This window comes from Trifolium pratense, linkage group LG7 (assembly GCF_020283565.1).
Source record: "Trifolium pratense cultivar HEN17-A07 linkage group LG7, ARS_RC_1.1, whole genome shotgun sequence".
Classification (NCBI taxonomy): Eukaryota; Viridiplantae; Streptophyta; class Magnoliopsida; order Fabales; family Fabaceae; genus Trifolium; species Trifolium pratense.
This window is the reverse complement of record NC_060065.1, coordinates 6,414,930-6,433,861: the sequence shown is the minus strand read 5'-3', so window position 1 is coordinate 6,433,861 and position 18,932 is coordinate 6,414,930. Positions and strand designations below refer to the sequence as shown.

The window sequence follows — 18,932 nt, the reverse complement described above, 5'->3', positions numbered from 1 at the left end:
AAATGACGATAATCAATTATTTTCTTAATATTACATTACTATACGTTACTTTTTGACCAAAAATGTGAATACATTACCTTAAATAAATGTTAGAGGATACATTACCTTAACTAAATGATTCAATGTAAATGGACAATATTTGGTGAATATGCACATTGATTATCAATATCAATATCAATATATAACTCCCCGCACAATAGAGATATTTTCATCAAACAAGAAAATGGAGAACAAATCAATCCTCATAGTTTTAGCTCTTTTTTTATGCAGCATCACAATTCCAGTGCATTCTGAATACCATTCAGAAAGAAGCATACACAGTCTTCATCTAAAGGAAAAAGTAACACAGCTTCATTTCTACCTTTTCGACATTCTAAGTGGAAACAAACCATCAGCAGTACAAATTGCACAACCAAACACAACCATTGGATCAAAATCAGCAGTCCCATTTGGTCACTTATATGCATTTGATGATCCCTTAAGAGAGGGTCCAAATGCCAGTTCAAAAGTGATTGGAAATGCACAAGGACTTTATTTATCTTCGAGTCAACAAAGTGAAAATTTTACGATTGTTATGTACGCTGATATTGCTTTTACGACAGGGAAATTTAAAGGTAGTTCGATTAGTGTTTTTTCGAGGAATCCTGTTACTGAACCGGTTCGTGAATTGGCTGTTGTTGGCGGAAGAGGTAAATTTAGAATGGCTAGAGGTTTTGTTCATGTTAAGAGTCATTATATTGATTACAAAACTGGTGATGCCATTCTAGATTATCATGTTACTGTGCTTCATTACCATTAGCTATAGTTTGTAAGACAAAATCATGTACCGCAATTTTCTATAAAACTATTTTACATTATCGGTAGATGTTTGTTAAACTCATTATTCTGTTTCTTTAATTTTGAATAAGGTTGATTAATATTGTTATCTCAATTGATCTCTTTTCCATTATCAAATTATATTATTCTATTATGATCATATGAGTACATGTTTCTGGACAATTATGCATATAATAACAAAAATGTGTAACTTATGTGAGGTGAAAGAGAAACTCGAAAATAAAAATGATTACTCGACAGGACATTACTCTCTTGTAGATATCTATAGGGTCTTTATGAGGTTTGTTTGTGAACTCTTGAGTTTTAAAAACAAAAAAAAAATACAGGTACTCAAACTAAAAAAAAAACTTGTATGAACAGTGCAACTGCAAGGAATAACTACATGTTTATACCATTCCAGATTTTCATTATGAAAGTTATTATTCTAATGCATTTTATTCGAGAGGATTTTCTCAAGTTGAAAAATAAATTGAGGAAATAATGTTAATAATAGATCATTGGATTATAAATATAAGATAATATTTGAATTTAAAATAAATTGAGAAAAATTGATTGATGATTGAGATGTGAAAAAATTGAAGAAAATTGAGGGAAAAAAATTGAGGATCCTTTCTCATTTTATTCACACCAAAGATTCATTTTCATGTCTGACCAGAGAAGTTTGCAAGGAGAATCATTCTGATTCCTATCTTCTGGTAATCTACAAGGAAATTGGCTAACGACAGTGATGTTTTGTTTTTATCCTTCTGATGTGAAAGTCAATATTGACTAGAGAATGTTGCATTACAAAACAAATTCAATTGCCATTAGATGACGGCATGTACGAATGCTAAGTGGCAAGTAGGAGGAAGAAAAGTATGTTTCAAAATTTGTTGATTCCAGACAAATCGGAACAATTACCGACTTGCGATACAAGGTTTACAATCATGCAAATGCAACCTAAATGACTTGATGAAACTAGTTGAAAGATATCAATTATATTCGCCGAGTCCAACTATGAGGTTAAGTACATCAGGTGATAGAATCCATTAAAAAAAATATTCCGACATTAATGTTGAGGAAATGGGAAAGAACGATCTTTGGTTACATACACACACTTTCAGATATTATTCTCTCGGAGAAATGGCATGGAGAAATATTCTCAGTTTAACTATAGTAAAACGGGTATTCCATAGATAAATTGTCTCCAATAAGATTTACCCAGGGAAACCAAATAAAGCTAATTCTACTTTGATTTACTCTGACTGTAACGTTGTATTCCATAGACATCTATGATCCCAGGAGGGAAAACAGGATCAGTAGCAGCTCTTACAGCAACTTTAGCCACCGAAGTAACATTGACAGGAGGTGTCAATAGAGGTCCAACAAGTGGGATCTGGGTCAATGCTCTAGTATGTTGGAAAACCTACATCACACAAGAAAATTGTATTCAATAAAAGTAAAGCGATTTAGTCACCAGCCCTCATTTAGTTAAAATCTGCAGCTAAACTAGGCATATATCAATGCAAACATACAAATATTCAAAAATAGTCAGAACTTTGATCAGGGGAAGGATGAATGCAACTCAATATTAGACTGCTTACACCCAAAAACCGATCAATCGACTGGTGAGCAGTTTAGACAACCATAATTGAATGGGTGAACCCTTGTATAAACCAAAAATAATTGAGGAAACTAAAATCAATTCATCAACAGAGCGAAGTTAATTTGCACATCTGGACTGAAAAATAATTGTCATACTAAAGAAGTTCACGAAATTACCATCTCCAATGGAGATCCAACTATGCCAAGAGGTATCTTCATACTTCCAACACTTCGAGTCCCATAAATAAACCCTGGCCTCAAAATTATTCCTGAAAAAGGCATGTAATAGTCCAATCATTTACGAGGATTTTTGTAAGATGGAAATTAAATTTTTTCTTCCATGTACTATGAAACATCTTGCAAAAGTACACATGGAGAAATATTGGTAACAATGAACAGTGTGTCAACTATCATCAAATATGATAATTAACGCATTACAAGCCAAAATATAAACTTTAAATCAAAGTCTCATGGTTCCAGTTTAGAGCTCCCCATTAGAAATGCCAAGGGAAGTAAGAGACTGAATGCTTACCTCCATAAGGAAATTTCGTCAGAAGCTCTGTTTCAGCTGCTCTCTACATCAATTAAGGCACAATAATTCATTATTGAGACTAAAATGCAAAACAACTCAACATCACGTGTACTTCAATTATTACATTTTGTAGAAATAGAAGCATGTATACATTGGAAACATTTCAGCCAGGAGAGAAATTAAGATATTATAAACTAAACACTCGAGAAGTAAAGTATAAATAATAAAATAAAAAGAAAGAAGTATAATGTTTAACAACAAAAAAAAGAAAATGGTTCAACCACAGAAATAAGCATGTTTCTCTTCAAACCACCATGCAATGACTTGGGCCTATCTCTATATGATAGAAACCCAATCCATTTTGAAAAATGGCCATGCCATTGGTTGGTTGAATCAATAAGAAAGAAAATAAAGGGCATTGCAGCAGAGATTGATCAGAAAGGGGAATCATCGGGATTTGGGAAGTAAATCTTCTGGAATCAAGAAGCATGATGAACATCAGAATTCTGTTATAGAGGATCCAAAAAGGGGAAGACGCATTCAAAGTGGTTAGGCTGGAGGTTGAAAAATGGAGTTTATGGGGAGGTATTACATTTACAGTTTCTTTCTATTTCTAGCTATTAGCTTGGGGCATGAATTATATGCAACATGGAAGTACTCTGTTGAAGCCTGAAAGGTGAATTGCAGTTGTCAAAATTCTTTGTTGATAGTATAGCTAATCAAGAAAGCAGACTGTTTCTTACTCTATCATAAAATGTAAATGTTAATTAACTTATAACTACGAAGAAACAGTCAAACGCATTACTTTATTTAATGAATCAATAAAACCTTACTGTTAATACATCAGATTCAGAAGCAAGAATCCTCAATAGAAAATTTCAGCATTTTGCACATATTTTAAATAAAATTTCCTGGCAAATGGTGATCCATTCCACAAAATATCACTACAGTAAAGAGTTGAACATATTACCTTTCCTTCATAATAACCCTGCAGCAAGTAATTTACTACACCAAAGTCGGCAGCAGAGATATAGATAAATCTTTTAACACCTGTGAGACCAAGAACAAATCTTACAACAATCAGTAGCATAGTATACTAAAAGAGGAAGCAAAACTAATGCAACAAGGTCTGCATTGCTACATAAATTATTTCATGTAACAGCCAACAATTGTGGCAGACGCCCCACACTGACAGTACCTCCCTTTTTCCCGTTACTCTTCCTTTCAGTAATTTTATTTAATTGTCCTGTGTCAATCAATACTGGTAGGAAATATGGTTTGTCTTATTTCAGGGACACAGAGCACTTAGTTCTTTCATTTTACTCTTCATTCTAAAATTTATCAAAATGATGTGTGCCATATTTGTATTTCTATAGTTATTACTATCTTATGCATATATCTGGAAAAAGATGGCTAGAAAGCTATATGGGGTAAAACAAACTTCGTGGTGACTGCTGCTGTTAGTACTCACACTCTCGACTAGCGACATGGGCTAGGAGATATTGTGCTGATATACTGATTCTGGTACGTGCTACATAATAATCCAAATCTTTTTTGGCCCCTCTATTGTGATTTGGAAATCATTATTGTGTTCCTATATAATCTCAGTATAGAAATTTTAGTAAGCAAGTATTGTTTTCATCAATAATTCTTATACAAATTTGTATTTTGACTGCAATATAGTGAAATAAACAGTTAACTACTACTACTACTACTACTACTACTACTACCGCTGTCCCTTTTCAAAAGAACCTTTTGGTGATGCAAAAGGGTGCTTATAAAAAGGGACAGAGGTATTATATGTTTGGGGATATTAATTAAATAAGTCGATAAAAGATACATTGAATTGTTGATGCTGCATCATTAGTAGTAGTGGTCTCTAAGACTAGCATAAGAAAGAACTTAGAAATAGAAAAGTGCTATGTATCAAGATATTTGTGAGACCGATGTATCAAGATATTCGTAAATGAGACCTATAGTTGCTTAATACTAACATGCAAGTTTGTAATTCTTTAATCTTTAAAGGGGTTCATATATTAAAGAGGAAGCTCAGTTGTTAATAATTGTACAACGTTTTTTTGTAAAAATAATAATTAGGCCTAATAGCATAATGAGATCCGTGTAATTTATCCAATCTTAGTAAGAAAGTCCTGGCTGTTGTTGCAAACTTGCATGATAGATCATAGATGAGCATATGTACTTCCCCTGCCCCAAAAATAAGGAGTGTGGAAACCAAAGTAGATAGGAAAGTGCAAATGTGCAAATTCCTCATTTACCTTGATCTGAAGCTGCTCTAATTGCATTGATATTAGCAGTCCCATTAATTTTGTACATGTATGAGTTGGAGCCAAAACCACCGACGCATGAGATCTTAAAAAATAAAGAAACACAATTAGCTAAAGGACTTATTATTTACAATACAGAAAAATAAAATTAAATATACTTTTGTATCCTACAGAAACAAAATTTGAATACATTAAATCAGTTAGCAATCCATGCTTACTACGATTCTTTTAACCCAGAATTATTTCTCGTTCAATTACAAACATTGGCTTCTCTTTTTCATTCAACCTGTTAGCATCTTCTTTCAGTTCTTAATCTTCGTTCCCACATCTATACATGACTTTCAACCAAATTTTGCCATCATTCTCATCAATGTTATCCAAAATCACTAGTGTTAGCCTAGGCTTCAACAAACTTTATATACTGTGTCAGTAACCTATTTTTATCTCAACCACTCCTAAGTTACCCATTCCATTATACAAATAGAATATCCTATTACCGAAAAGAACAACATGAAATGGTAAAACCTGCTATATTGATGCATTAACTGTGAACTATAGTGTAATAGAAAGCTCAATCGTAAGTACGTGGGATCCTCACCAAAAGCATTGTTTAAACCAAGCAACAGCTTGTAATTGCAAATGAAACAGAAAATAAGCAAGATCACTTTGGCTACAGGCTTCCTATTTAGTTGATAAATATTTATTTACCAACCATTTAAACAAGATAAGGGGAAACTTACAACAGCAGTGACCCCATTGAGAGCCTCTTTCAATGATTCGGTAGAGAGCAGATTCCCTAATTATGTGACGACATTTTGAATATATTAGAGAATTGTGTTCCACAAATAAATTGTCAGCATGGAAATGCAACAGAAAAAACATACCTTTATACCAGATGACATTTGTAGCCCATGAGTCGTGCAGGGATGACTTGCCAGACCTGGAAGTAAAAGAGAGTGAACGGCAAGATGGATAAATACATGAATAAAGTGTTAAATAATAAATATGAAAAGGACTACACAGCCTTGCAAAATAGAATGCAAATAAAACAGGCCACTGAATTACTTCCCATGACTATCCGATTTCCATAAACATCTAAAAGGGAATGTCCGGATAAACAGTTTAATCAAGTTTTTATCATATTAGTGATTATGTATCATCTATTTCGATAACAAAAGATAAAATCAAGTCAAAACGTTTTCATATAAGTTGTTTTCATATTCGAGAGCTTGTGAAAATAAGCTGAAAACAAGTTCTGAACATATTTCAATAAGCTCTCTTAAACAGTCTCACAAGTGTTTGTGCGAGTGAATAACTTAAAATATATAAGACAATTCAAACAGACCCTAAGAGTTACAAAACTATAAATCACGATGAAGTGGCAACAGTTACAAATACGAAAAAGCACCATACCTGCTAAGACTTGCAACCGACAAACCACGATTTAAGGCTTCTCTACAAATATGTGATCCAACAAATCCATTTCCTCCCAACACAAGCAACTTCAACAACACCCAAAAGATATATACATAATTCTAAGTTAGTAAACCCATATATATACACACACACACCAACAAACAAAATAAAAATACGAGCATAGTTGTAGAATACCTTCTCTGTTGGAGGTGTAGATGGAGGCACAGTTTCAGCTTCTTCAACTTTGAATGGCTCATCAATCTTTGTAGAATCCGTGGAGAAAGCTCTCCCATTAATTGACACAGCCAATGCACTTCAAGAAAATAGAACACACGATTCAATGAATAACTTACAAATCACAAAAATAACTAACACTGCAACTATGCATAAAATTGAAACCACATTTGTAATAAATTCCCAACAACTATCAACTATTATTCTATATAGTATGCACAACATACATTGATGAATCTGATAGAACTAAATTTCGCACGAATTAGGATGTTAAACCGAATTGGAATGTGAACCCTAACCTAACCCTAACAAGCATATATTGAATCGGATCATAGAAAAGAAAAAAAAAATTGAAATGGTGATTTAGAAAAGGTAGAAAAATTTACTTGAGTCTGGAAATGGAGGATGGAGTAGAATGGATCAAGCGCGAGATTATTGTCCTCATTTGAATATTTGATGATTCAATCGAGTTCAGATTTTGTGTTGTGTTTCCAAATTTTGTTCACGAATCTTTCAGAAACAAGTAACTAATTTTGTTGAGAGTATGTAAGAAAGCACACACATGGCAATAATACCTGCTCACACCTCATTCACTATATGTGGCTTCATTTCAACCTCAACCTTATTATTTTATGCCAAAGGAAAGGCTAATAACTAATTGAATCTTCGGTTATGTGGTGAAAAAGTAATAATTTTGGTAGATTTATTTTGTAAAATTGATTTAGATTAAAATTGGGTTAAAAATAAAGGATATATAATCATATAAAAATGGATTAAATTCGTAAGTATAATTTAGCTGATAGAGACATTTACATGTAATATGTAATATGTAGGTTCGAACTCCAATATTTTCATTATTAACTTTCAAAAGTGAATTTTTAGCAACTAGACTACTTACTCGTCTGCAAAAGTGTATGTATGCTTTAATATTAGATCTGGTAAAGGCAAAGGGTATAAAGATTAGTTCAAGTTTCTTCCGTTTCATCTCCTCTTATAGCAGTATAAAGACTTCATACCTCTCCAAGCCTATGAGACCAACAAAATGAATTGAACAAAAAAAAATTGAATGTAAACATTAATTTTTAAATTAGAAGGTACAATTTTCTAGTTTCAAGTAAAATCATTTAAAGACATATTCAATTCTACTTTTAAAAAAAATCAAACAAGTTAGAGTTAATTATACACCTCTAGAATTAATTTCGGCCACTCTGAAAATGGAACCAAACATAAACCAAGTATCTTTGGAAATTAAATATAAAAAAGAAATATTACATTTTTTTTAAAGCTCTACAATTGTTCAAAGTAAAATACATTAAACAAGAAGAGAAAAAAAAAATGATAGATAAAAACAGATGCAAGACAGATAAATACATGTCAAAAACATAACGCAGAAAACTTAATGCGGGGTTTGAAACCATGTTGCAAATAAAGATGATGTTTATGTTGGAACATGATGAAGGAATAAGAGGAAACTTGGTATTGAAGTAAACACATTTGTTAGAACCATGTGTAGTGTGAATTGAAAAAAGGCTCTTTGAGTCCCACATTGGAAAAATCACACCACTTGGTAGTGTTTATATACCACAAGGTGGCAATCTAAGGGTGTGCCCTTGGGGTACCCACTTTTGTAAGAAAGGGAGACCACACACAATGTCGAATATCACGCGCGCGCCGCCGCCGCCGTCCGACCGGCTCGGTTCGGGCCGGGCTTGGGCTTGGGCTTGGGTGATATATTAATTTTTTAATACTAAGAAAAAGAAATTTTTGAAATTTAAATTTCCTTTAGAGATTTGTATCTGTTAAAACGGTCAAATAATACGTGTGCCTGCGTGTCCTATTTTTTAGCCACGTTTGGAATTTTGACTGAGTTATCTCAGCTCCTAAAAATCCCCCTACTTGCCTATAAATACACTTCACTTTCTTCAGTTTTAAAACACTTTTCTTTTCTCTGCATTCTGAGAAACTGCTTTCTTTCCTCTCTAATTTTTTCTTTCTTCGTAAAAAATTATTGTTGTTTCAATATTTGAACGGTTGCAAACCGTAGAATTGATATTCGTATATCAATTAGAGTGGTTCGAAATTTTCGACCATACTTGGTGTTATTCTGGCCGATACTACAGTGCAGTAGTTCATCGGTATTTATTTTATAAACGGCTGTTTTATCCTGGGGACTTCGCGGTTGATATACTACAGTGCACTTATTCGAGTAGTTCCGCGAAACGTCTTAAAGAAAGCGACCTAGTACGCGACTCAGCCAATAATTTGTTTCGTTGCCAATTTTGAAAATTCGTTTTTCTGTTTTTTATTAAACTAAGTAAACCGTTTTACAACAGTTTATAACGCCGCAAGCATCACAATAAACAAGATGAACCTAAAAAAATTCAAACACCGATGAATTAAATTAAACACGCAATTCTTTTTTTTTTAAGTCAAAAACAAAGTAACTGCGTGTTTAAATTGTGTTAACATAAATTTTACTAACCATGATGCAAAACCAAATAAATTGTGTTAACATCAACTTGGATGAATGAATGTTAAGAATTTGGTTTTACTTTCTTTTTGTGTCCCGGTGTTTGTGTTTCACACCCCTTCCCTTATCTAATTTACCCCAAACGCATTCCCTTACACACCCTCCCTACGAACCTTTTTTGAAAGTTTATATTTGGCACCAACCTTGATTATGTTTTTGGTGACCCCGTTGCCAAGGGGTAGGAGCAGGTTGAATTAGTTAAATTTTTGAAGAAATTTCAAATCATATTTGTTTGATAGATTTTCTATCTTTCATTTCTAAGTACGACTCTTTTTTTAAATCAACACTCTTCATCTTAAACTCTATCTCAATCTATAAGATAATGCAATTTAGTAAACTTCATATGTTGAATTATAACCTCGATTTGTTTTATTAGACTAATCAAATGTTTCGCCCAACTTACTAAAATACGGTAGTAATAGTTCAAAAAAGGTTTTAGAAATATGTAGAATTAGATTAGTAATATAGTGATATAATATTTGTTGATTTTTAATTCAAACCTAATAGAAGTTAGTCTTAGATGAGTTAGTTAGAATAACTAACTTGTAGCCGTGTTTGATGATTGGTTAGTGAAAGCTATACGTCACAAGCTATGAAGCATGGACACAGACACGGACACCGGACACGACACTGACACACTGACACGTCGATATTGATAAAAATTTGAAAAAATGACATAATTTAGTGTAATCATAAGTGTCAGTGTCGAACACCGATACCGACACGTGTCCGACACGAACACGCCTAATTTGAGGAGTGTCGGTGCTTCCTAGGTCACAAGTCACAATGTAACCAGGTTGTGGGATCGGACTAGTTCATGTACATTTTCATGTTGCAACAATAGATTCCTACACCAGATATGAGTAAATTATATTATTATAATTAGATTACTTAGGACGCTAACTCCATATTCAAACATATTAAATCTCATCATAAAACTACACCAAAAAAAAAAAAAAATCTCATCATAAAACTAGCTAGTGCTCTATCCACTTCTGATGCCGATATTTTATTTTGAAAGACTTCTGAACTACAAAGTTACAAATATCTTTTGTTATCTTGAAGAAATTAAAGTTATAATAAATATCTTAAAATCATTACAACACATTATTATTATAACAGGTGGCGGATCCAAGACCCTGAGTCAGGGGGTGCAAATTATTTGTCCTACGCAATTTTGATTTTATTTCACATAAAAATGGCACATTTTAGTATGTAGAAATTAGACCAAAAGTTTCAAAATATCAAAATAAGAGGACCAAAAGTGCATTTACTAGTGATCGAATAAAGTATTATTTAAAGAAAAACAATATAGTAGAGGCAATTTGTATGAGAACAAGAAGTAGCTATTGGCCAATGTACGTGAGAGACAAGAGTGGGTGAGAGAGGTGCAAAGTGAAAATGTGAGGGTGGTCAACATGTGAAAAATTATACTTATATATGGAGATTTTACAAATTCAGTGGGTGCAAGTGCACACCCTCAACAAAGGGTGGATCCGCCCTATAACAAAAAACACTATATAGCTAATAATTAAATGAAGCCCCACACTACTCTTTACCCTCCAAATTTTGGATTGACTGTATCACTATGCAAAATATATAATTTGATCAATACTACCACAAAGTCACTGAAAGCTATTAATCATTTGATCAAACTTTTGTGTTTGACTCTATTTACTTAGAAAATTAAGTTAGCCGATAACAAATGAAATTATAGCGGATAAATTAGTTGATGATTCCATAAAAAATAACAATTTGAATTTGAAGTATTTACTAAAATTAGTGCCTAAACTAAATGATAAGTATAGACTCAAACTTACTAATTTAAATTAGCGCGTCCATAAAAATCTAGGTCAACTAAAAAAAATGTCGAAATTATTAGGTCATATGTCATGTTTGGAGTTCGAACTTCGTTCCTCCACTTTATATACATTAAATTTTCAATGAATCGTCATTTTGTCATCCTAAAAAAAGTATAAGTGGTGAGAAAATAACTGTTAATTATCAAACAACTCTACCTTAATATTGTAAACTTATACCCCCAAGCTTTAAGCTAAAACTATGGATTTGACCTTGCCAAACAACTTGATATTTTCTGATTAAATTAGTGGTCATGTGTGATCTATACAATACTACCAATTGAGGGTGTGATTAGAAAAAAGGCGCTGACGTTTTTAAGCCACTAAATATTCTCTATCATCCAGATTTAGGCATTTAGCTACGGAAACATATGCAGATGTACCTAGATTGGTAGTTTTGTGCAATGTTGTGGCCAATTGGATCAATTTGGCTAGCTATTGATTCTATGTGTCTGCCAGATTTTAGTGTGCTAAGTGGAATTTTCCCTTTTTCCTTTGGGTAATTATGGGGGTGGTTTTCTAGTGGCCATGCCTTCTAATTATATGAATGAATTAGTGGTTAATGTACATAATCGAATAAAATATATTAATTAAAAGTATAAAGATATTGTACCATTACTTCAACTACTTGATAGAGACATTATATTATGGGAGCCAAAGTTTGAACATCGAACATTACTTATTTATTTTAAATATGAAAAAAAAAATTGTTCACCAATGGACTGCCTAATTTAGTTTCATGAATCAGTTCTAACATCAATTGGTTACGACCCTCTCCCAATTAGTGATTATAATTGCTGGGATCAAACTATGATCTTCCTTATTAAATCTAGCGTCAATCATCATTGAACCAACTAATAACTGGTTAAACGTGAAATTCTAGTTGATAAATTACTTGAAGAAAAAAAAAGTATAAATGTATTTAAGATGGATTAGCCCATAACAATGATTCATATAGATATTAAAGTACATAATTTCATAGTTTGTCATTATGACGGATGACATGAGCAAGTGCGAATAAAATTGACCCCTAAACCCCCCTAATAAATCAAAAGAATCAAATTTGTTAGAGAGAATTTCAACTCTAGGGAGACTTTATGATGAAATGGGTGAAGAATATATTTTGATGTCATAAATCATAAGAAAGTGAAGCATCAAGGTAGACATAACATGTACATGATGATGCTAAAATCAAAAGGTATTCCCATTTTAATCTCTTTATTTTCTCAATATGTTTGGTATATGAAAGAAACTAATCTCAAGGTGACAAGGTAGATAGAATATGGAATCAGCTGCGTCACAAGCAACTATAGAATATGCTCCATCCTATTAAATCAAAAGATTTAGGGTAGTAATTATGTTTTTATATATATTTGTTAATGTTTAAAATTTATATTTTTGCCTAAACAATACCTTGGTGCCAAACCAATATGCTGAAAAGACTCAACTATTGAAATGCGTCGTGAATGAAAGAAAGATTATGTTCTTTGCGGATAAGAAGAAAAAAATTGTTAACATAGCATATCAGCCAGAAAGAATTTACTCGACATGACATTTACTATAGGATAAGGAAATCAGCAAAAGATACAATATTGGCTAGTACATGTGATTATAGAAGAAAAAAGATCGAAGTATACAAATATTATTTCATATACATCAAATCATATTTTACTATAATACCCTTATTATATTTTTTAAATATATAATTGAATACACATGCATGTGTAATTTTTTACACTATATGATCGTGTGTTTGCTTGGGGAGAAAACAAACAAAAATGTGTGAAGTTCACCAAAAATTATATCTCTCCATACATGAGACATTGAGACGAAATGGTTATAGAGACATCAACTCTCACAAAAAAAAAATTATAATACGGGTGAGCGGGTGATCCCTCACAATTTTGTCTTTTGTAAATGACGGCTCAATAGGTCGAAAAGTGTGATTGTAATAATATATAAATTATTTTTAGTCACGATTTCTAAACGAATACATGATATGAAAATTTTCCAGTGTACCAGAACAATTTTAATTCTCATTCAAGCTTTCCCTCATTAGCTCTCTTCTCTTGATTGCTTTCCTTCACTCATACTTTGAGAGAATACAATAAATGTGTTGATCAGTTAGCTAGGTTTTGTGCTACTAATACCAACTTCTTAAAAATGTGGAATTCCTTACAGGATATCGTCATGTTTCCAAATATAGCATTGGTTAGTTTGTTTTCTTATTTTTAACTTTCGTCTTGATAAAAAAGAAACATTACATCGGTTCTAAGGAAAAACTTTAATTTTTCCTTTTTTTTTTTTCTTTCAACTTTTATCCTCATTAAACTAATCACTCCAAATGTGCATACGTGAATAGTCCTAAAAGATTTTTAAACTTTTTTTTAACAAGTCAAAATGAAATATATATTATAACCAATCAACGAGTCCTATCAGCACAAGGCATGCCAAAAAGGACATATTAATGTGTTTCTCATCTGGTGTCTTACAGGGCATCGCTCATTCCTACAACTTATTTGGCTCTTATGTGTCTGAGTGATTTGGAACGAAAGAAATCAACGATTATTCCGAAACTCAGAACAGTCTTTATCTTAATTGTTGGACAAGGTCAAGCTACATTCTTATTGGTGGTTGAAGACAACACATATCGATTTAGTTTCTAACTACCATAGCCGGTGGTCGAGCACCACTTATTTGTTTGGGCATGGTGTAGCTTTATTTCCTTATAATCTTGCTTGTTTGTTTCTCATTTTTTGTATTTATAAAAGATTTTTAAACTCTATATTCAACTATGACAAAAATCAAATTTATTAAAAACTACTCCATATATTTGCCTTTATTATCTTAATTAAGATAAAAAAACACAAATAAAATTGCCCTCCCTTGTGAGTTGTGACTTTGGCCTATACATGCGCTTTATTAATTCCTGTTTGTGTAAGAATATGCTTGTAAATGTTGGCAGGTGCTGTAGTCCTAATAATTGCAATCATATATATTAGGGATATATTGTACTACAAGTGGTACACCATGGTCCCCAAACTTTGTGTGCTCATTGAAAACGATAAGTCATCACGTTTGTAAATATTGTAAGCCTTATTAGTAGTTCGTACTAGTTCAAGCCTTTACCTTTTCTTTTTTAGCTTGAAGCATTAAGTGTCTTGAACAACATCTTTAATATTTTGAGCCAAATTAATTCAAAATATGCAAAAGAACAAAAAACAATATTTTTACATTTTTTTTTACTGTTGGAACAAGTTAGCAACTTGTATGATGAACTTGGTATAGAAATAAATACAAGTGCAAGAGATAGAGTGTGTGAATTTGAAAAAGTTCACATTGAGTCCCACATTGGATGAGTCACTCACTTTAGTAGTGTTTATATACTTTAAATGCACATCTTGAGGTGTGCCCCAAGGGGTACCCAGTTTTGTAAACGAGCAACCACGCACTCATTGTCAAATATCACATGCACGCCACCACCGACCAGCTCGGGCCTGGGCTTGGGCTTTTTTAATACCCAGAAAATAAAAAAATAATAATCATTTTTTCGTGTGCTAATGTAACTGAATGCTATCTAACAAGAAGCTCCCATGCAAGAATTGGTCAAACATTGACGAGAGTCTTATTCTCTAGTTCACATTATTACTATAAAATTATTGAATGGATCTTCATTCATCTAAGTAATTGGCATTACATCATTGTGGTCCAGTTTTTAATTTCAAGTCTTCAACCACACTGATGACCAGCTGAATTTCACGAGTGAAGAGTGAAAACAGTTCCAATATGGATTGTTGTTGATTTTTAGCTAGTTTGACAACGATTTTAAGGCAAAGTACGAGTTAGTCACACCTTTAATTTGCTGCGACGATGTAGATACTTAATTGACTTTTAGTAATTTAGACTCAAATTAATACGAATATAAATTTGTATTTCAAATTTAAAATATAGATACAAGTATTTTATCTAAGCATGACACGGTCTACATGAAAGAAAGTCTCGATTTTCTTTTATCTTTTTTAAATTTATTTTATTATTTTGTAGATAACTTTTCTTTTTATGACGTAATTAAACAGAGAAATAGTACTATAATTTTCCTTGTTTGTTCTATGAAATCTAAACATGCATGAAAAGACGAGAACCAACTAGTAGTTAAAGTGAGAGAGGATAGAACCCTTCATAGGAAAAGTTAAAGCGATGTAGTAGCAGACTAGGAGTAGTATTTTTTTTTTTTTTTTACACTTTCTGTTTTATATACGAAAATTAATCTATTATTGTTTTATATTGTGACAATGTTTTTTATTTTTTTGTCGAATAGCATAGTGGCTGAATTTCATTTTTTTTAATGAATAAATGAGAATATCGGGGTTCGAACCCCGATCACTATAATAACATACAATATCCTTACTAATTGAGTTATGTTCATGGGGATATTGTGACTATATTAATTGATTAATTTAGTTCAAATGAATAAATAAATCTAATTATTAATGAATCATTTAAGAGATTCAAATTTAAATTCTTGTTGAAACAAGTATTCCTTTCAGTCTTTAATTTTTATAAGAAACAATTTGATTAATAAAGATTGAGGTATACTTAGACTATATTATGAACTAAATACGTTGATTTAATTGTCTTTTATAAAAATAATCGAAAGTACTATTAAGTAGTATTGATTAGTTAGTCCCTCAAAAATCACCAAAACTTTTTATCTTGAAAACTTGAGAGTCAAGAAACAAAAAACATTGTGCATATATCCCAATCTTCTCACACAAAACCTCAATTGTCAATTTGTAATAATGAAGCAATGTTGTATAACTATCAATTTCGTTGATCCGAATATGCTCAATCAACCACATTGGTGCGGCAAATTAGAATGTGACTATTCAATTGCACACTTAACATGAAATTTCGTTGTTAATGATAAAAAACACAAGAGTGAAATATGAACAGCATATTATAAGATTCTCTATACTCAACAGTAAGAGCCAAATATATGAAGTTAATATGCCCCTTAATCTCTTCTTAATCTCATCATATAATTTGAGATTGTATATAAAGAGATAAAAAAAATCAGAATCCAAATGATGAAACAAAAGGAAAATGGTAGCAGCTTTGTTTCCACTTTGCCCACATAACTTATTCTCCTTTATCCATGATTGATCATTGTGGCCTCTTTCATCATATATAAACATCGAATAATGCATTATATTATATAGTGCGCTTTCACTATGGTGTTGGATTGGGACCCAATAACCCCATTAGTAGAGGGTAGCTCTCCTTAAAAGGATAGGAACTTTCCTTTTATTTTTATTTTATATAAAGTATGTGACAATATTGCATCATCCAGCCACAGATATGCCTTTTATTAGATGCATTATATTTGTGCTCTATATAGTACTAGGTGCTAATTTAAATACAACACATATATACTCCCTTATAGAAAAATATTAAGGAAAATAGGTTCATATGAATTTTTTTTTGTAAAAAAAATTATTTAGTAAGTAAAAAAGAAATATTTTTTATAATTATAATTTTTTTTGTCAAGATTTTTTTTTCATTATGTAGTAAGTAAAAAATTATTTAGTAAGTAAAAAAGAAAACATTTTTCTTTCAAAAAGTAGAGAAACCATTACTGTAGATAATTATACTTTTAAACCCCACATTTTTCTAAAGTGCAAGTTGGCCCCAAATGACATCACCCTTAATCCATGGAGCAGAAACATATACCATTTGCATAATAATGCATGACCCCCCTTTCTCCCTTTCTTTTTTCCGGCTACTAATAGGACAATGGTAACCCATAAAAACATGTTCATAATTGTCAAAAAAAAAAAAAAAAAGAGAAAAAGAAAACATGTTCATATGTAAACATTTCACATGTGATACCTCGATAATACATGTGGTTAGCTGGATTTCTTATCAAGATTAAATTGTTCAAATGTTAAGTTAATTAGTTTTAATTTTTTATAGTAAATGTAAATGAACATGCTAATCTTATTTTATAAACTATAATCATTTTATAGTAAATGGAAAACATGCTAATCTTATTTTATAAAAAAGATGCAGGTTTATTATATTTTTTCTGTTTTTTTTTATGACCTATATAAAACAAAATAACAATATAGAAATGAATTTATTGAGTAAAAAAATAAGAAAACAGAAACGAATTTACATTCTTCTAAGTTTCCCCGCATCTCACTCCTCTGCTCAAACACGGCTCAACCAGATTCCAAAACGGAAAAACTCAAAACCGTGTCACAACTATTTTTAGATGCTTTGGAAATTGAAATAGTGATCACGTACAATCAAACACCACCTAACAAAACCCACATCCTCATCCTCTCTACTCTACTCTACACTCACACACCATGGTCCATGCCCATCTAATGTTTTAAAAATGAGTGTGCTTTTAAAGTGTTCATCGTGTTCTAAGTGTAAAAATAGGAAAACATGCAAAAGTAGATATAGTAGATATTTTGAAAAGAGTTCAAAGAGTTCAAAAAGGTAGTGAGCTTGTTGTTTATTTATCTTTTATTCAAGTGTATATAAAGTCGAACATAAACAAGAACTATAAAAAAAATACAAATATTGTTAAATATTCATTCCGAAGAAATACACGCATTGTCAAAATTTAATAACAAGTGTTCGATCCTCACAACTGTGATTGAAAGGAAACTGAAATTACTTGATACTAGAATTGATTCTGAACCAAATTAACCGATGAAAGACAAAAATTTAGTAGCAAGAGAAAACCAATTTTGACATCAATTTTAAATGTTCACAATTTCTCTAATAAAAAAAGAGGGGTACCCTGCAAGTTTGTTACACCAACAAAACATGGCCAAGTCCGTGACCAAGTAAATAATGACAATATGAAGGACCCACCACTTTCCCTCTTCATTTAATCATTTCTCACCCTTATAAATACCCTTCACCCTCTCCCCTCCCTTTCAATTCACTTCAACCTTCTTTATCATTCATAACCACTCTACTTATTTAAACTTTTCATCCTCAATTTCTCTCTACCAAATTAAAACCAAACTTAAAACAAATATGAGAACCATAACAAACACTAACTCATTAGCACCTTCATCTTCAACAACTTCAATGACTCACTCATCATGGCACTCGCCGATACCATATCTTTTCGGAGGCCTAGCAGCGATGCTAGGCCTCATAGCTTTTGCTCTATTGATTTTAGCTTGTTCTTATTGGAGACTCTCTGGTCAATTACAAGACGACGAAGAAAACAACAATAGAAACATAGAGAATGAAAAAGAAGGTGAAAATTCAAAGAACGAATCTGTTAAAGTTTATGAAGAGAAATTTCTTGTCATTATGGCTGGTGATCAGAATCCAACGTTTTTAGCTACACCTGTTTTCCCTAAATCATCTTCTGTTATAGATCTAGACGCCGCCAATCATTCCGATAAACAGCGAGAAAATCATGAATCTGTTGAGAAATTAGAGAAAGAAGAAATGGAAACAGAAGAACAGAGTGAGCATCAGTGACTTATAATTAGTTAATTAATTTTGTTTAATTTCTTAATTTTTGTTCTGTTCTTCTCATTTTATCTGTTTTGGATGATTCGGGAAGTGTAAATCTATAAGATGAGATGAATTAGAATTGAGTTAATTTTGTTTTAATCTGA

The 18,932-nt window shown here is 31.9% G+C and overlaps 3 protein-coding genes across 3 annotated transcripts; 2 read left to right on the top strand and 1 right to left on the bottom strand.

Annotated features, from left to right (window-relative positions):
- Window positions 1-223: 223 nt before the first annotated feature.
- On the top strand, window positions 224-799 carry LOC123895744 (dirigent protein 15). The gene has a single exon (XM_045946234.1). It carries the CDS (start codon window positions 224-226, stop codon window positions 797-799), a length of 576 nt encoding a protein of 191 aa, XP_045802190.1.
- A 996-nt stretch (window positions 800-1,795) lies between these two features.
- On the bottom strand, window positions 1,796-7,507 carry LOC123898342 (uncharacterized protein At1g32220, chloroplastic). The gene is made up of 10 exons (XM_045949272.1): window positions 7,275-7,507; window positions 6,850-6,967; window positions 6,652-6,740; window positions 6,123-6,178; window positions 5,979-6,034; window positions 5,230-5,323; window positions 3,924-4,003; window positions 2,954-2,996; window positions 2,599-2,690; window positions 1,796-2,242 (listed from the first exon to the last, which is right to left on the bottom strand). The coding sequence occupies exons 1-10, from the start codon at window positions 7,331-7,333 to the stop codon at window positions 2,063-2,065; spliced, it is 867 nt and encodes a 288-aa protein (XP_045805228.1). The 5' UTR covers window positions 7,334-7,507; the 3' UTR covers window positions 1,796-2,062.
- A 10,731-nt stretch (window positions 7,508-18,238) lies between these two features.
- LOC123898122 (protein GLUTAMINE DUMPER 5-like) lies at window positions 18,239-18,932 on the top strand. The gene has a single exon (XM_045949010.1). It carries the CDS (start codon window positions 18,334-18,336, stop codon window positions 18,790-18,792), a length of 459 nt encoding a protein of 152 aa, XP_045804966.1. The 5' UTR covers window positions 18,239-18,333; the 3' UTR covers window positions 18,793-18,932.

Bases quoted from the DNA above. Each gene is read 5' to 3' on its own strand.
- LOC123895744 (XM_045946234.1), top strand. From the start codon at position 224: ATGGAGAACAAATCAATCCTCATAGTTTTAGCTCTTTTTTTATGCAGC.
- LOC123898342 (XM_045949272.1), bottom strand. From the start codon at position 7,333: ATGAGGACAATAATCTCGCGCTTGATCCATTCTACTCCATCCTCCATT. The intron at 5,324-5,978 runs GTAAGTTTCCCC...TTATTTTTTAAG, and splicing joins TCAATGGGGTCACTGCTGTT to ATCTCATGCGTCGGTGGTTT. The intron at 4,004-5,229 runs GTAAATGAGGAA...TTGGTCTCACAG, and splicing joins TAGAGCAGCTTCAGATCAAG to GTGTTAAAAGATTTATCTAT.
- LOC123898122 (XM_045949010.1), top strand. From the start codon at position 18,334: ATGAGAACCATAACAAACACTAACTCATTAGCACCTTCATCTTCAACA.